General features: G+C 41.9%; 1 protein-coding gene across 1 annotated transcript; it reads left to right on the top strand.

Moving 5' to 3' along the window:
- Positions 1-1,243: 1,243 nt before the first annotated feature.
- Positions 1,244-15,540, top strand: gabrg1 (gamma-aminobutyric acid type A receptor subunit gamma1). The gene is made up of 9 exons (XM_041953257.1): positions 1,244-1,320; positions 6,317-6,477; positions 8,576-8,643; positions 10,074-10,294; positions 10,584-10,666; positions 13,472-13,609; positions 13,843-13,995; positions 14,944-15,146; positions 15,259-15,540. The coding sequence occupies exons 1-9, from the start codon at positions 1,244-1,246 to the stop codon at positions 15,538-15,540; spliced, it is 1,386 nt and encodes a 461-aa protein (XP_041809191.1).
- The last annotated feature ends 1,677 nt before the right edge of the window (positions 15,541-17,217 follow it).

The following is a 17,217-nucleotide window of genomic DNA, read 5'->3' as shown; positions in this document are numbered from 1 at the left end:
AGTCCAACACATTGAACACGTCTGTGCTGTAAACAGAACTTTATTTGATGAAAGGCAGATCAGACAGACATTCAATTTTCCAAGAATTTGCAGCGTTTCACAAAAAAGCAACAATTGAAGAAAAGTCACGTTTGTCATCTTTCTTATCCTCATAATCAAATGGCAACCCCTTAGGATTTATCTTATGACTGCTTCAGGGAGTACCCCTCCCACTCAGGTTGGGTACCACTGCCCTTTATGATGGTCTACATGCTGTCACACCGCCTCAAATACAATTCTGGTGCAAAACGCTCAACATAATTATACTTTCCTTAATTGTGTTTTTGATTTGGATTTCTTAGCTTAAATTGTCCTCTATGTATCTGAAGATGATACAGTGAGACACTGAGTAGTTAGTCTGAGGAAACTCCATGTTAGTATGTTTCCAGAAGTCAGGGCCAGCCCAGTTTCTCTGGGAATTATGACCAAGATAGAGAATTCTGCACTTCAGGATCCAGTGGCAACATTTGGTACCTTGGCAGGAGGTAGTGTGTCCTGTATGCAGCACAGCAGGAGGTGAATGGGTGTGCATGCTCAGTCTTCATGCACTGGAGTCACCTTGGACTCGTGACCTCGGCATTGCTTAAATCCTACAGCTCTGCGGAGCAACTGAGAAACCATGTAGTGTGAAATAGAATGAGAGAGATGCTCTCCCCTCACACGACTCTGTCAAGGTGCCCTTGAGCAAGGCGCTCAGTGCTGAAGCAGCTGGGAAGCTGACAGCCTGTGGTGGCTTCCAGTGGTCAGCAGCACCCTGACTGATGAGCAGCTCCTGTGCTGTTAGTGGATTCCCCGGCAGCAGGTGTGAATGTGAAGCAGGCTTCATCTGCATATGGGCTGCATCAAAATCAGCGTGAGCAATAGTGAACAACATCTCCACGACCACCAGTCGCTCTTCAGTCCGTGTAAACCGAAAGAGGGAGTTTTCCGGTGTGTGAGCAGCGTCTGTCAGCACCCTGTTAGCGGCACTGCAGATGGACTAGAGCAGAGTCAGCTCCCCGGCAGCAGCCTCGCATACTCTGCCTCATCCTCATCCTCCCCCTCCACACACACACACACACACACACACACACACCATGGACGCATCTCTCGCATCCTTCCGTCGCTACACTTAAACCTCACCGGCTGCATCGACGGAAGGCTCCGATTAGTCCCTGCTTCCGTGGACAGCGTTTAAGGTCGTTTCCCAGCTGCGGAGGGGAGAATGAAGCGGCTTTTTCTCAGAGCTGTGCGGGACAAAGCCATGAACCCCTGGCTGCTCTTCGCGCTGCTCGGACTCTGGTAAGCGTGCGTCGACGCGAGGGAGCAGGGCTGCCTCCATCGCGGGGAGAGGGGGGAGGTTTGTCTGGGTAAACGGCTGCAGATGTTGCCGCCTCCTCCGGGCTGTCATGTCTTCGCCCTCGTTCCGCATCTTGTGTTCTACCTGTGAGCGCAGTACAGCGGGTCATTGTGCGAGCTCAGGCCTGGGAGGAGAAAGATTAGCCTTAAATGTTGTTAGGAGTAACCAGCCTTTATGTATCTGCATTTTTCTAACCCGTGCGCAATTGCAGGCATAGAAAAAGGTGGGTTTATTACACCAGCGTGTGAGTTTTGTAGTGTCAGAAGGTTTGTAAGCCTGAAACCCTTATCTGTCTTAGTACAGCAGCAGAATGTCATGTGGGCTTCTGACGGGGGGATGATGGATGGTTTTGTTCCTTGAAAGACACAGATCCTCAGCCCCAGAGGAAACCTCCGCGGGTCAGCTGGTCACAGAGGTATAATTTGTGTCCAGGTCGGGACAGGCCTGCTCCTCCAGAGGAAAAATGTGAAAATGTCAGGTACTGTACTGTAGAAGCTGCGGATCCGCTGAGTGAATACTGCATCTCTTCACATGACTAATCCTTCTGCACATTAAACGTTCAGGCACCTTTAAGCTCAGGCGATGCGCCCAACAAAGGAGCCTAAAATGTGGTGCCTGTAAGATATGGAGTCTTATAAGCTGCAAAGTCAAAATTCATTGATAAAATAAAAGTAAATAATAATAATGATAAAAAAGATGATTGCATTAATTATAGATTTTAGATGCAGGCTGTTTTGAATTGGAATTCCAACATGTGTTGAATTGAAGTGTATTTCATCAATGCTGACTGCATATTTGAAGTCCAGCCCACAGAGAATTGGAGCTCCTGCTGCCATCATTTAAAGAAAACTGGTTAAAATAGAAGCAGCAGAGGAGGAGATGCCTTCACTTTTAGTTCCTAGTTGTCAAACTCCTGGATCCTGTATTTCCCACAATGCACCTCAATATCGTCTTCTTAGGCCCCCTCTTCCTGGTTGCCTATGTCTTTCAAATGTGTTGCTCATAGTTTGTAACTCAAGCGCTCTGTAAGACATGCGTAGCCTTGACCCCAGCGAGGACGATCACCATGACGTCGTCAGGGTTGTTGTCTCAGCTCCTCCACCTGCTGGAGGTCGCAAAGCTGTGCTGCACCTTAAATCTAAGTTTCACATGTGCACCTACAAGCATGATCTGAACTAGTACTACACTAAGAATGATCTCCGTGATGTAGGAGACATGTTATGTTGAGAGAGAGACTTCCTGGATTTTTCAGTGAGGACAAAGGAGCAGATTTCATTCTAAAGGATTAGTTAATGACAGATAGATGTTTTTCATAGCAAAGTTCAGATAAATTGTCAGTCAAAACAGAGTGTTTCTGAAACACGTCTGGAGAAGGTCGACAGGTGATTCAGTCACTGTTCTGAACAAACAAGTGAAGTATTTTGAGGAAATGAACGAACAGATGAATAGTGAGTGCAGGACTGCACAGAAGTCACAAAACAGACCATCATCATCTTTGCATGCATGCTTTGCAGTTCTGAACTCTCACAACACCACCATCACATGTTATTTAAATTCAGTAAGCAACACACAAACACCTCATGAATGGTGTGTAACTCATACTCACATAATGTAGATGTAAGCAACATAAATTTACATCTTTATCAACAATGATAAGACGTCTTTTATGTTATTACAACTGTGTTTTGCTGTATTGTCATTTATTATCTTTTTAAACACCAGCCTCCACTTATGGGTGCCGACAGGAAGAGTTATGATTGTTGAGAAAAGCGTTAATGAATACAAATCTGCTCACAACCACATTATATCCTGTTATAAAACATATATAATTATAGACTGCGTATAAATATTAAAAAGAATACACTTTAAGCATCAAAGTAGTGTTACTGATTAGATTTACAAGGTGAACAGATTGCCTTCATTCAGACCATGAGCTCATGAGACCTCTGATTCTTTTGCTTGGTGATCAGCGGTGGCAGCACAGGCTTTGTTGGTGGTGTTAGCCTGCCAAACAACCACCAGAACAGATGACAGTGGAGAAAAGTCCCAGAAGAAGAATATGCTGAGGCAGACTGAACTGGTGCGGAATCAGTGACTCATCACTAAAAGCCTCCGGGGCTCTGGTTGAATCAACACTTAGAATCAAAGCGAGGCGGAGCAGAGGGGCTCTGCCTTGCCAGCTACCACTGTCTGACTTTAAACTTTAGCCGAACTCCAGCAGCATCGCTGCTCAAAGCCATGCCCCAGTGTGCTACAGTACTCTTGAGTTGTTGAAATGGCCCCCACATAAAAACTCTGACTGCAGCGAACTGAAATGATGTGAAATGTCTAAGCAGAACTACAAAGTCATTATTTTTTCCGTATTTGAATGTCAGTCTGGGGCAGTCAGCTGTGGTGGCTGCGTCTTCTGTGCTGAAATGCATTTGTTTGGTTTCCAGACTGAAAGCTGTAACACTGAATCAAATAAACTGACACGTACAGGGTTAGTGAACTGTAGCTGTTCGCTGAAAAAGGAGTCAAGGACAACAAGCATCTATTGCAGAGCCCACTTAAAATTCCACCTCTCATAAGTAAATGTTCATCGAACCGAGAATGAGAGAAGTACAGGATAATTCTGCTGTAAAGCAGCTTGAGGATTTTTTTTTTATTATTATTATTATCATTATTATTATTTAGATTCATTCCTATCAATGATAATAATAATATGCTTCTCAGAGTCATTGTTGAGATTTGGGAACATGGTGTCACTGCTAAAAATCTGATGGGACGATGATAAGACTGGTTGGAAACAGAGCTCCAGGTTAATCTTACTTATTTGAAAAAGAAAAGAAGGTGAATTTGTCACCCAAACTGTCTACTGTATCATCCATCACTAGTTTACAGATGCACTTCCTGCTTGAGCTTTGACTTCCTGTACTTACACACAGTTTTCCTGTACAATGAGGAATTATTAGCAGCATTTCAGGGGTGTTCCCTCCCTTGTTAAAGTGTTTCATATCTTGTGAATAAACTGTTGGTTAGTTTCTAACCTGATCGTTTCGCTTCTTGACCTGTCAAGCCTCTTACTCGGACAAAGCATTACCTTTGAAACTGTCTACATTCACACATCCAGATAGAAAAAGGCAGGCTGGATGCTTAATTTTTCTTATTCAAGTCCTTGTTTAAGTTCTGAGTCTCATTGAGAGTGAGACATGGGAAAGGGTGGCATTGCTTGCATTTTTAAGTTAGTTTATTAAGTGGAGTAGGAAACAACTATGAACTTTTGTTTTGAGAAGAAATCAAAAATAGTGTTATTGGTTATTAACTTGCCCACATCGTGCTGCCAGGCACCTTTTGAGCCTTTGAGAAGTGGTGGGTTGTGTCAGTGTCTTTGAGCTGAGCTTTAAATGTGTGGTAAAAACCGCACGTCAAAAGCATCTGCCAAATGAACATGCATCCAATATAATGGCCAAAAATCAGATGAGGATTTTACACTGTGGACTAACATTATGAAGCAGTAGTGACTCATGATAAACGCAAATTCAAGCTTCAAACTTTTCTCCGGAAACCTGTGGGTGATGTCATACATGTCACCAGCAAAGAACATTTAAAGCATTAATGTCCTTGTTTGTCCTCTGGGGACCACGTGTGTCCATAGCAGAATCCATGTACATGTCATTAGCTCTGACCATTATGGACCAGCGTTAAGGCAACAGTTTAACCTAACAGCAGTGTCAGACAAAAGGCAAATGGCAGAATATCTTGCTCTTTTCTCTCCATGATTCACATTTAGCAGACATGGTTTCGTGAAGTTTTGCACAGTCTTACTTCTGTTTTCAGGCGATGGCGCAGAGTAGCGAGGTTTATTTCTGCCATACTGGGTTATTGTGCCGTATTTGAGGTCATGTTGTTTATATTGAAGCCTGGGCTGAATGCCAAGCCCTCAGGTCTCTTTACAGTATCAGGTCCATGTTCATTAACAGGGAACATCAGGCACACCTTGGCAAAGACAGAGTGCAGCCATGTGAAGCCGCCTGTAATAGACACAGCATGGCAGAGCAGCAGAAAACACTCATCAAAGTGCCCACAGCGGCGTGTCCTTCCCACGTTACATCGTAAAAAGGCCTTTTCTGGATCGGGGCCAGTCAGCATTCTGTCTCTGCAAATTCACTGCGAGTTTTTATGTGACTTAGACTGATGTCTGAAACCTCCAACTACAATTTAAAGTGTCTCATTTTCACCCGAGCATTAAATTCTGAATGAAAAACATGACAAATTCCATGTCCACACCAGTAGAACAATTAAAACAATTTGACACATGATCACAATTATTCTCTTTTGTTATTTTAATTATGCGGGATTTTTGCGGTGCACATTTGCTAGTTTGCCAGTCACATCAACAACTGTTAGTACCGGGGTGGAGATAACATATGGCATCTGTCATGGGAATGCCTTACAATTCCTCTGGAGGATGTGCCTTATGGAGCTTAGCATGGTTAGGTCCATATAATAAGTTGATGGACAAATTAGTGTAAATTTAAGTTTAGACCTACCGTCAATGTTCTGAAGGGTGCAGAGCCAGACGACCTACCTCAGGACTGACTCAAGATTTCAGTATTCTCTTCAGCCAAAACAAAGTAAACCTGCTGTCACATGATGATCTCTTCACACACAATATACTTTCCCCTCTGGCTGGAAGGAAATCTGAGGCTGAGCAAGGGGGGCTATTTCTGTGTGAGTGCAGGTCTCCTGCAGGTGTGGGCTTTTCCTAAATGCAGGTGCTGGGACTGTGAGCCTGTTGACTTCAATGATAAATCACAGTATACTGGAACTTTCATCCAGTGTGGTCACTACTGGAGCCTTATGTGCTGTTTAAGGGGTTTTACCTCCCTGAATGGAATAAAATGCAAGTGCTGCATCTGTATCTCACAATGTTTCTTTTTTTTTTCTATTCCACAGTTCAGCATTTGGACCCAGTAAACAGGAGGAAGAGGACTATGAAGATGTTCCCATAAATAAGACGTGGGTCTTATCACCGAAGGTCTACGAGAGCGATGTGACTTTGATCCTAAATAAACTGCTGCAGGGCTACGACAACAAACTGCGGCCCGACATTGGAGGCAAGTGAAGTTCATCCTCTGGAAATGTGCTTTGTTTTAACTCCACAAAACACTCGACTCACAGTGATAAGGGGGCGTTCAAAAGAAGTCTGTAAATAGCCTTGTGCAGTCTTTGTTTCTGCTGTGTCATTGCATGGAAACATTTGTGACATAGCAACTACTACTGCTGTCTGTGGAAAACCTTGTAACTTCAATATCCAACTTTTTCACATTTAAAGTGAGACTCTGATATGAAAGAAGAAGTCATACGTTCTTCCTCTTACAAAGAGTGCTGCTGTTAGGTCTGTTCTAAAAAAACATGGTAAGTCAACTGTCTTAAGAAAACAAGATGGCTTGAGATGCAAAAAAGTTGCTTTTATGAACAAGTCAGGAATCAAAAACCTCCACAACAAACACTGAAAGACTGTGTGTGTGTGTGTATGTGTGTCCACTGTAGTCTCTATATAAGACAGCACTATGCATCAGATCAGACCCTGGGACTGTGCAGAAGGAAAACATCAGATCATACTGACACTTTGATAAAACACTTCCTTGTAAGATGAGCATGGATAAACTGATCTGAGTTAACTAAACAGCGTATCCCAACATACTGTGTGACTGCAGTGGATGCATGTAAAGTTGTGACTGTAGATATATTGTGATTTATTGTGATGAGTGCATCACCACAATGACCGTAATGGATGACCGTTTGTAGTATATTAGTGTCTTCTTTACTGTATGGCAGGCATGTCCAAACGATTCCATAAAGGGCCGTGTGGCTGCAGGTTTTCATTTCAACCAAGGAGGAGCACACCAGGCTGGACTCTTTAAATCAGCTGATCTTTGTCGTCAGCTGATAATTAGGAGACCTCTTGATTGGCTGAAACGAAAACCTGCAGCCACACAGCCCTGTATGGAATAGTTTAGACATGCCGGCTATATGGGGTCCGCGATCTTCTTCGCACTCTTACTTGACCACTGATAATAGACCACTGAGTCAGTAGTAATGGCCACTGTTCATCAAAAGCTACATTGGAACTATGAATAATGTGCATAATGAGCTGAGACAGAGATTCAAGGTTTTCACCTGAGAGCCACAAAACACAGGATTTGAAAACAACAGAAATCTGCCTATAAAATAGTGCTTATGTGTTTCTGTGCCTGTGGATATTATTGTTACTTTAGTTATTTCACACTTTCTACACAGTCTCCCTCAGGAAATATACTTTGATACGCTGTCATCAAACTGTAGATGTTCCAAATTTCAATGATTTTGAGCACCTGGATGACTCCTCCATGCTGCTCAAAAGTTAGTTTGGTAGCAGAGCAGAAATGACTCATTGAGAGATTGTGACAGAGTAACCCATCACGTTGTGTGAAAAGAGGTCGGATAGGTCAGAAGATGCTGAAATATTAATGTGTCTCCCCAGAATTCTGTAGTGTTTGATGTAGTACAAAGAGGTCTGAGTCTGAGATGCTGTGGTCCTTTTGCCAGATATATAGTCTATGTAATAATTTCGAAAGTGCTTGAAGAAACAGAGATCAGCCTTTGCTGACACTGAGTGACATTATTGTTTCACCGGCCTGTTGTTGATGTAATGCAGTGAATGTTGGTACATTCTGGCATTTCTCCACAATTTGAAAATGTCCAGTTGCTTCTGGACTGCAGTTGCTGTCCTTGTGCCACCTTTCTGATAAATGCTGTTTTTCTGCCACCCTGCACTGTACAACACCCTGCTACCATGCTGCATCTTTTTAAGAGAGTAGACACAACTTTGATGAAGTCACATCATTTGGCACCAACGTTGTATGAGACTGCCCACGCTTTAAAAGAACAAATATCAAAGCAATGAGAAAGAAAGAAAAAAGTCAACAATAGATCATTTTTTCTGACAGTTCTGTGTGTATGCCACTAATCACCTCATGCTACCATGTTGCCTCTTACTTAGGCAAGAAGGTGGTTCTTCAGTAAGACAGTCAGGGCGGGAAGCTGGTCTTTTTTGCAGCTCACTTTGTGATTTAGGTTGATAAGACAGACCACATCTTTTTGGACATCAGCTAACAAACTTGTACAAAACTTGATGTTGTCTGTGTCAGTATGTCTTCTGTTGTATTCCAGTGAGGCCGACGGTGATTGAAACAGCCGTGTACGTCAACAGCATTGGACCGGTGGACCCCATCAACATGGTGAGTTTGCTTCCCTTCCCTTTTTCTCCCCTGATATAATGGATAATTACCTGATTTCTCCACTGGGGATCCAAGGTTCATCATATCTTAACGGATGGATAAATCTTCATTACTAATGTTAAATAACCAGCAGTTAGCATGGGGGGGCACAATCAGAGCAGGGGGGAATGGACAATAATGGAAATAAAACACTATAATGATGCAATGTTTTCAACTTAAAAGATATATTCGAAGACTTGGGAGGGGATTATTTTAAAACTTCACAAAATCATTTTCTGCAGCTCCGTAGTCTCCCACTTCACATTAAATGCTGTGTATTTGTCTGGAGATTTTCATGTCATTTATTTGTCCTTTATAGTTATTAAAAAAGATACTCACTTATTCATTCGCTTTCACACCAGCTTCAGCACTGCTGTCGCTTTTCTTGAAAAAGAGCTAAATCTTGTCTGCTTCATCAAAAGGCCCTTAAATGGGCCATAAATTCACATATTCACATGTCCACGATGCAAACGAATGCAGAGATAATGGATAACAAAGCCGCAGATTAAAGGAGCCAGCCAACATCTTTCATCTTTCAATTTGATCTACATATGATCCGTGAGGGAAAACTAGCCCATCACTCTAAATCTCACCTAAGATAATTGATCTCTTGCACTATCAACCTCCTGACTGAGGACAGGGCTGGCAGTCATTTTTTTTAAGAATGACAGAATTTTCCTCTGCATCTCGACCTAGAGGCATTTAAACACTGAATTCAGTGTTTTGCTAACAATAACTATAACTGAAAGCTTTCAGCTCAATGCCGAGAGGTTCACACAGCTCTTCTTTACTAACATCACACAGGATGTAATCATGAGTTTTGACTAGCTAGTGACCTAGACAGCCGGAATGAGGGATGGCTACTAACATTAGCTGGTACAGGCTAACTAACGTGCAAAGAAAATTATGTCTGTATTTCTCAAATGCAATTAAGTGTGTATAGGTAATTGCATTTCATTTTCACATGTTTGAAAAGGGGATTAATGCTCTACTAGCCACTTCAGCAACATACTGTTAAGCTGTAGCGAGCATTTTCAGTATTGTTGTGCAGTCGGTGCTGTTTGCACAAGCTACCTGATTTCATCCTGCAACATCTGGAAGAAAGCAATACCATAGGGAAAGGGTGTGTGAGATGGCCTTTGACATGATTAGAAGAATATGTTCATTAAATGATCATAACTACAAACAATGGTGGTGATAAAATAAAAATATCAAAAATCCAAATATCAAAAATCTGGTGGAGCGTGTGCTCCCCAGCTTGACTGGGCATTGCACATCTGATAACCAGCACGTGTATGCTACAATGAAATATATTTGCACAGTTTGTGTTTTTACAGTTTTGAACATTGATTTGATTCTTACATTTGTTGGATTTCCTAACTCTGTTGCAGGAATACACCATCGACATCTTCTTTGCCCAGACGTGGTACGACAGCCGACTGAAGTTTAACAGCTCAATGAAGCTTCTCATGCTCAACAGTAACATGGTAGGCAAAATCTGGATTCCCGACACATTCTTCAGGAATTCCCGCAAATCAGATGCGCACTGGATCACCACTCCCAACCGCCTCCTGAGGCTGTGGAGCAATGGGAGGGTCATGTACACACTGAGGTAGGACAGTCACACACTCAACACCTTTGTGGTAGCCATTTTTGATTTTAAACAACCAACTCTTCAAAAATCTTTGTTGTTTGTGCAGCTTTTAGTGTGTGCATCTGTATATTTATCATATAGTTCTCTTTTAGGTGATCCCAATGGTCTAATGGTCATTATTTTCTTCTGAATTGGGTGTAATTACAGAAAGAACATGAAGTAGCTTTACTGTGTTCAGTCACACTTGGGAGGGAAGCAAACAACGCTGAGACTTGCTTTTTCTCTGTCACAATTCTGTTTTTGTCAGGTTGACTATTAATGCGGAGTGTTACCTTAAGCTGCATAACTTTCCAATGGATGAGCACTCGTGTCCACTGGAGTTTTCAAGCTGTAGGTGGTCAAACGTTTTCCCCTCCCATTTCTGAACCCGCCATCTCGACTTTAACTTGCGTAACTTGCCCAGAGAGAGGGGCTTCTGTGTGGGCTAGCATAGTGGCTAAGCCCTTGTTCCTTCTCCTTGCCAAAAGGCCCATCTGCTTGAGGCTGCCCTCTCTGAGCCTGTACCAATCAATCATCTGCTCCACCAGCGGAGAGAGGAGGTCACCCAGTCCCATTTTCTCTGACAGACTCAATGAATTATGCACCCTCTCCCGGTCTGATTCATGCTGTCTGTGTCATCCCTCATTCGTCTCTTGCATTGTGCTTTAGCCTCTCATGTCTTCTCATGATGTTAATCTTTCACACACTGGTGAAAAATGCAAAGACCATTTCATGGATTTGACGGCAAATATTAGGACCAGTACAATGTCATCAAATGAGCACAAACCGGTGATAATTTCATCAACAAAAACTACCAAAACAACTAACGAGACCTCACCTGAAAAAAAAAAAATCATTTGTTTAAATGCCTAAAAGATCATCAGCTTTGCTTACAAGCAAACATTCTCTTACAGTTGTGCTAATAATGCTCTCTCAGTAGCAGTGATGGAAGTGGAGTGACATTGTTACACCAATGCAAAACCTTTAAAGGAGGAGGTGTGATCAAAAGTTAAAGCATGTAACTTTAACACCAGTAAGCTTGATCGATGTCCCATCTTCTACGAACCGTCAATACTGGTTTCTGAGTATGGAGGAAATCTTGCTCATACCTTAAACTTGATCAAAATATTACTCTAACCTTAACTAAGTGTTTTTTTCTGCATACAGTTATGTTAATAATAAAAGTACCATATCAGGAAACCCTCATGAGAAGTACAGGTCACTTTGGAAGGCATTCAGACATGATTTGTAGTTTAGGAATAATAATAATGATAATCTTTATTTCTAGGGCACCTTTCAAAACCCACATCAAAAGTCCTTCACAAAGGCAGCGAAATAAAACAAAGTCACCATCATAAAACAGATTAAAAAAAACATGTTGGTGTATTAAATCCAACACTGTATTGGAGAAGGTAAGATTAGGAAAATTTAAAGGAAATCAAAGGAAATTCAAACACAAGTAAAATTAGGAAAAGCTGTCTGATAAAAGTATGTTTGGAAAAGGAACTTCTGCCTGAGGATCTTAAAGTACCTACCGGGGCATACGTTTCTAACTGGTCAGGGCATTAAAAGAAATCAGTAAGATCTTAACATCTATTCTCAACCAAACTGGAGGCTGGTGTAACAAGTCTGGAGCAGGAGTGATGTGATCACGTCTGTTTGTTCTGGTTAAAGCTTGGCAGCTGACTTCTGTACAGCCTGCAGTCCATCAACAGATTTTTAGTTTGGGCAGTTAAAAAGGCTGTAGCAGTAATTTAGAGTAAAATGGTCTCTGTGTTTTTAGAAGGTAAGATCAATGACACTTTTAAAATATTTCTATGAAAAAAAACAGGCTTTGCTGCGCTGCCCAAAACTTAAATTACTATCAAAACAGATGCCATGATTCTTTGGAACAGGCTTCATTTGATCCAATAGGGAACCTGCTGATGGCAGAATTTGATTTGCCATGTGGTGGGACCCAATGAAAAGGATCTCTGTTTTGTTTGAGCTCTGATAAAAAGTTTTTGGCATTCAGTTATATTCACAAAGGCAGTCATTAAATGAACTCAGCACTCCAGGGTCTGTAGATCTAATGGGCAAGTACAACTGCATATCATCAGCATTGAACTAAAAAGAGACACCATGTCTATGAATAATGTGCCCAAGTGGAAAGCAAGAAAACAAAACTGGTCCTAAAACTGACCCCTGTGGCACACCACGTCTCCACCCAGTGCGTCAGCCTGTCCAACTTAATGCTTTGATCCATTGTGTCAAAGGCTGGGCTACAGTCCCGGAGCCCAAAGACTGAGCACATGCCATCAGCAGCAGCCTTTAAGTGCTTTAAGTGCTCTAAGACTCCAGGAAACCAGATTCAATCAGTGGTTTCACACAGGCAGCTTTAAGATAATGATGGACACAGTCATTAGACAAGGGACTGTTCAACAGAAAGCAAACAGGGCCTGACAGATTCTATTAGCTTGAGTAAAAACGTTGCTGGCTTTAGTCTATATCAAGAGGGCTGGAGGACACTCTCACATGTGATAGTGTTTGTAAAAGTTTAGACAAGGTAAAGAGATAAAACTGGTTCAAATGATCTTGTTGCAGGTGAAGGACGGAGTAAGTCACACTGGGGGTAAGAGAGGCCCTAATTGACTTCACTTTATCAGTAAAATAAGGTCAAAAATACTTTACTTATTTCACAGCTGGGACAGCTGGGAGGATCTGTTGGCCAACAAACATTTATTTCAATCAGAGTTTGGAATTATTCTCTGTTTAAAATAATGCAATTATAAGCAGTACAAGCTCAGGTCAAAGAAAATGTGGCTCCAACTACACTTTAGAGAGAGCAGTGACCTCCACACTGTGTGTTTTCTGCACAAAGTACCTACTACTGACTCTTACAGGAATGCCTGTCAAAGCTCATGTTTACCTTCCACACACTGCAGTGAGCAGACTTTAAACTGCATTTGAAGACATCTTGCTCATTTGAAGAAATTGCATGAGACTGTGCAGGTCAGATCCATCTCGAATGCCCCCCTTTGCCTTGTGATGGTGCAATGTTCCCTTGTGATGTACATTACATTGAGTGACTGATCTGAGCTTCGTGTTGGATATTATAGGCACCAGTAAGGCTTCTAATTTATTTATTATGTCTCTTTGTTGGGGGGGGTTCTGTAGATGGTTATCCCAAAAATGAGATCATGTACCGGTGGCAGAGACGGGCGGTGGAGGTGGCAGACCAGCGGTACTGGAGACTCTACCAGTTTGCCTTCGTAGGGTTGAGGAATACCTCTGATGTGGCACACACCCAGTCAGGTGAGAGTATGGGCAAGTCCAGTAACGCCATGCTATAACATTATTTATTGCTCCAATTTATTCTCAATTCTTCTTAATTTAAGCATGTATAATCACATAAAACCTGGAAGGGGTTACAGAAATTATGATCTGTGCTCTATTTCACTCTGCCTTAGCTAAATTTATCGGAAAAGTATTTTCCTGCTGGGCTCATCTGTGTTTATCTCTTTATTTCCCTAATTGTTAAACTTCAGGGGAATATGTAATCATGACAATCTTTTTTGACCTGAGTCGGAGAATGGGCTACTTCACCATCCAGACCTACATTCCCTGCAGCATGATCGTGGTTTTGTCCTGGGTCTCCTTCTGGATCAACAAGGATGCCGTCCCGGCCCGCACGTCTCTAGGTTTGATGGACTCTTACTTCATTCCACAGTTCAAGGTTGCCTTTTTCTGTAAATCACTGTACTGGCCATCAATCTTTGAAGTATCTCAACACAGTGAGGGAGTGAAGCCCCTGAAAACACATTCTCAATCACCTTCTTACTATGAGTGGTCGAATCCTGTGAAAGTGAAAAAAGTTTTAGTTATTTTACAGAGATTTCTGTGTTTATTTGTTTTGCACTGGTTTAAAGTAGGCAGGGCTGAGAAAAAAAGTGATGCCACATACTCCCTTCTACCAATCAGGATTTAGAAATATTGCGATGAGCGTTGGTGGGTTGTTTGGTAACTGTCAGTCAGACTTGATCAAATCACACCCGCACAGACTTGATGAAGCAGATTAGTGAGATTCGTACTCTCTTTTTAGGTATTAAGTCGTTTATATAGAGAAATACTTTTGAGCCAGGTTTTCAAGGGTTAAACTTGCACAATGAATGTTTCACACAACAGCCAGCAGTCCCTTTTTTGCAGAGTCTCTGATGACTTTGTCTTGCAGATCTTTTATTGAGTCTATTTTTGCTTTCTCTTTTATCTGTTGGTAGCCTTCTCTCAATCTTGAACAGAAAAATGCATTAACAAAAGCGATCAAGGTCTGTAGCAGCATCATGGGTACTGAACAGAAACGTCTGATTTATGTAACAAACAGTTGTTAAAGAATCCTTCCGGTCTGACAGCACATCGAGTTTCAGACTTTGCCTTCAGGTTCCAGCCTCCATTAATGAAATGTATCATCAACCCAACCACGTTTCATAAAACACTCCAGCATTTTCAAAATCCCTGTCATTGCTACGGAATTTCACTGATTTGTGCATTGACTGTCATATATTCTGCCAAATGCATCATGCAGGACAAATGAATGTAGAGACGTTTTTGATATTCCGCTGACGAACTTGGCTCCGTGACAATCCGTTTAGGCATCACCACAGTGCTCACCATGACAACTCTCAGCACCATCTCCAGGAAGTCCCTGCCCAAGGTGTCCTACGTCACTGCCATGGACCTGTTTGTCTCTGTCTGCTTCATCTTCACCTTTGCTGCCCTCATGGAGTATGGCACTCTGCACTACTTCACCAGCAACAGACAGACCAAAAAGGCTAAAGCCAACAATAACACACAGGTACCTGACGCTCATTGTCTTTCTTCTTTCCTTTCAGTGTGTCATTTTCTTTTGAAGCCACTGAATGGTGATAGTAACTTACTGAAATCCCTGTGTGTGTTTTCCTTGTCAGCAGAAAGCATCCAGCATGGTGAACATCCGACCTGGCACCTCCCTGCTGCAGATGAACAACATCGTGCCGTACCACGAGGAGGCCGACTATGCTTGCGAGTGTTTGGACGGAAAAGACTGCACCAGCTTCTTCTGCTGCTTCGATGACTGCCGCTCAGGTGCCTGGCGTGAAAACAGGATGCATGTCCGGGTTTCCAAGATTGATTCTTACTCACGAATATTCTTCCCCACTGCGTTTGGCCTTTTCAATCTGGTTTATTGGATAGGTTATCTGTATCTATAAAACCAGTACCTCAAAAATGGACAACTGGAGTTTAACGTGTGCAAACATTTCACAAGTGCAGAGCTGCAGCTAATAGCAACTGTCCAAAAATGAATGCAAAACAAGGGACTAAAATAAAATCTAAAGATATATTATGCAATGCAAATGATGGATGTCAGTCTGTCATTCTGTCCAACAACTTGTTCCAGAGCAGGATGAAATTTGTTGTTTTTTCTTGGCTTTTAAGTTTATCTGAGCCAGTGAAATGCTGGGTTCTGATTGCCAGTTCCATTTTGGATCCTGCTCAAGGTTGACAAAATACCCTGATTCACTAAGCTCCAACGCTAACAACTCACCTGCTACGCTTTTGATCTCTTCTCAGTCCTTTTTACTGGCAAGGAGCAATGCAGAAAAAAAATCAGGTACGCTCGGGCCGCGTTTTTATCCAGCACGCTTTTGCCGTTTAAACTGACAAACGTCACAAATGGCAGAACGTCAGCTTGTAAATGTTGGAAATTAAACCTCATTAGATTCAATGAGGATCTGAAATGATCTGACTCCTTAAGCAGATTTGATGCTGGATTCAGCGTGCTGTCAAACCTGAACCCTGCCTTTAGCAGCTCTGACCGTGGAAATGTTTGCACGAGTAAAACTCAAGTCTACACAGAGGAGATATTGCCATCAAACCTAAAAAAAAAGCCCAACGTTTGTTTACTCTTTGCCACCGTGCTATTGATATTGTTGAGAAGCAGGAAAGAGGAGGTGCGTTGCACTTTGTATCTGTAATATGGAATGAAAGGGTGTTGTTCCCTGTCTTAAAGGTATATTCCCTGATTGTGTTAAAGAGGCCAACAGTTTGTATGATGTTAACTCAGTTGAGTTTCAAAAATTTTACATTTTAGATTTAAAACAGCAAGAGTGAGTTTTTGCAGGAATTTGTGATTCCCAGGCACTTTTGGTCACTATAACACAAGCAGGGCGCATGTCTTTATATATTTTAACAACTCCATTCTCATAGGGTTCTATTTTTGTAGGGAACACCTCACAGCATTATGATTAGGTCAAACTGGACCAGCCTCTGCTAGGAAGCTACTGCATGGAATGAATTTGTAACCTCTGTCAAACAGTGAATTGTCATGAACAACGATGGCTGTTTTTCAAGCAGCCAGATTTTATACTCTGTAAAATGCGATAGAATTGTCATTGATGCACCGTTCAGGCAAATGCACATACAACGTTAAAAACACTTCAGTTCAGCTGAATTTAAAGTTTCCAGTTCTAAATTGTACATTTATGTCCTGAACAAGCTTGAGAAAACAATGTCCTTTATTATACAGCTCATAAATTACTTGAATTTCCTTTTATACAGTTCTGTTGCAGACTCATGTCTATGTTGTTTGCCACCCTTCAAACAATCAGAAACACAAGAAGAATGGATGCATACTGATATATTTCCAACAACACTTTCAGCATATGATCTGAATGGCAGCTGTCAACAGCAGAGTCATCAAAAAGGAACAATTAACAAGGCAGACTTGAGCTGATTTTTTTTTTTTTTTTTTGCAGAAATGCAGTCATCTCTTGAGGAATGGCAGAGGTTCATGAAGTTGTTCCATAGTTTGTCATTTTGTAGTTACTCTGACTTACAGGTGGAAATCATCAGCATGATGAAGGTTGAAAAGGTTTTCTGATAATTGT

Source organism: Chelmon rostratus, chromosome 15, assembly GCF_017976325.1.
Source record: "Chelmon rostratus isolate fCheRos1 chromosome 15, fCheRos1.pri, whole genome shotgun sequence".
NCBI classification, from domain to species: Eukaryota; Metazoa; Chordata; class Actinopteri; order Chaetodontiformes; family Chaetodontidae; genus Chelmon; species Chelmon rostratus.
This window is presented reverse-complemented; position numbering and strand designations above follow the sequence as displayed.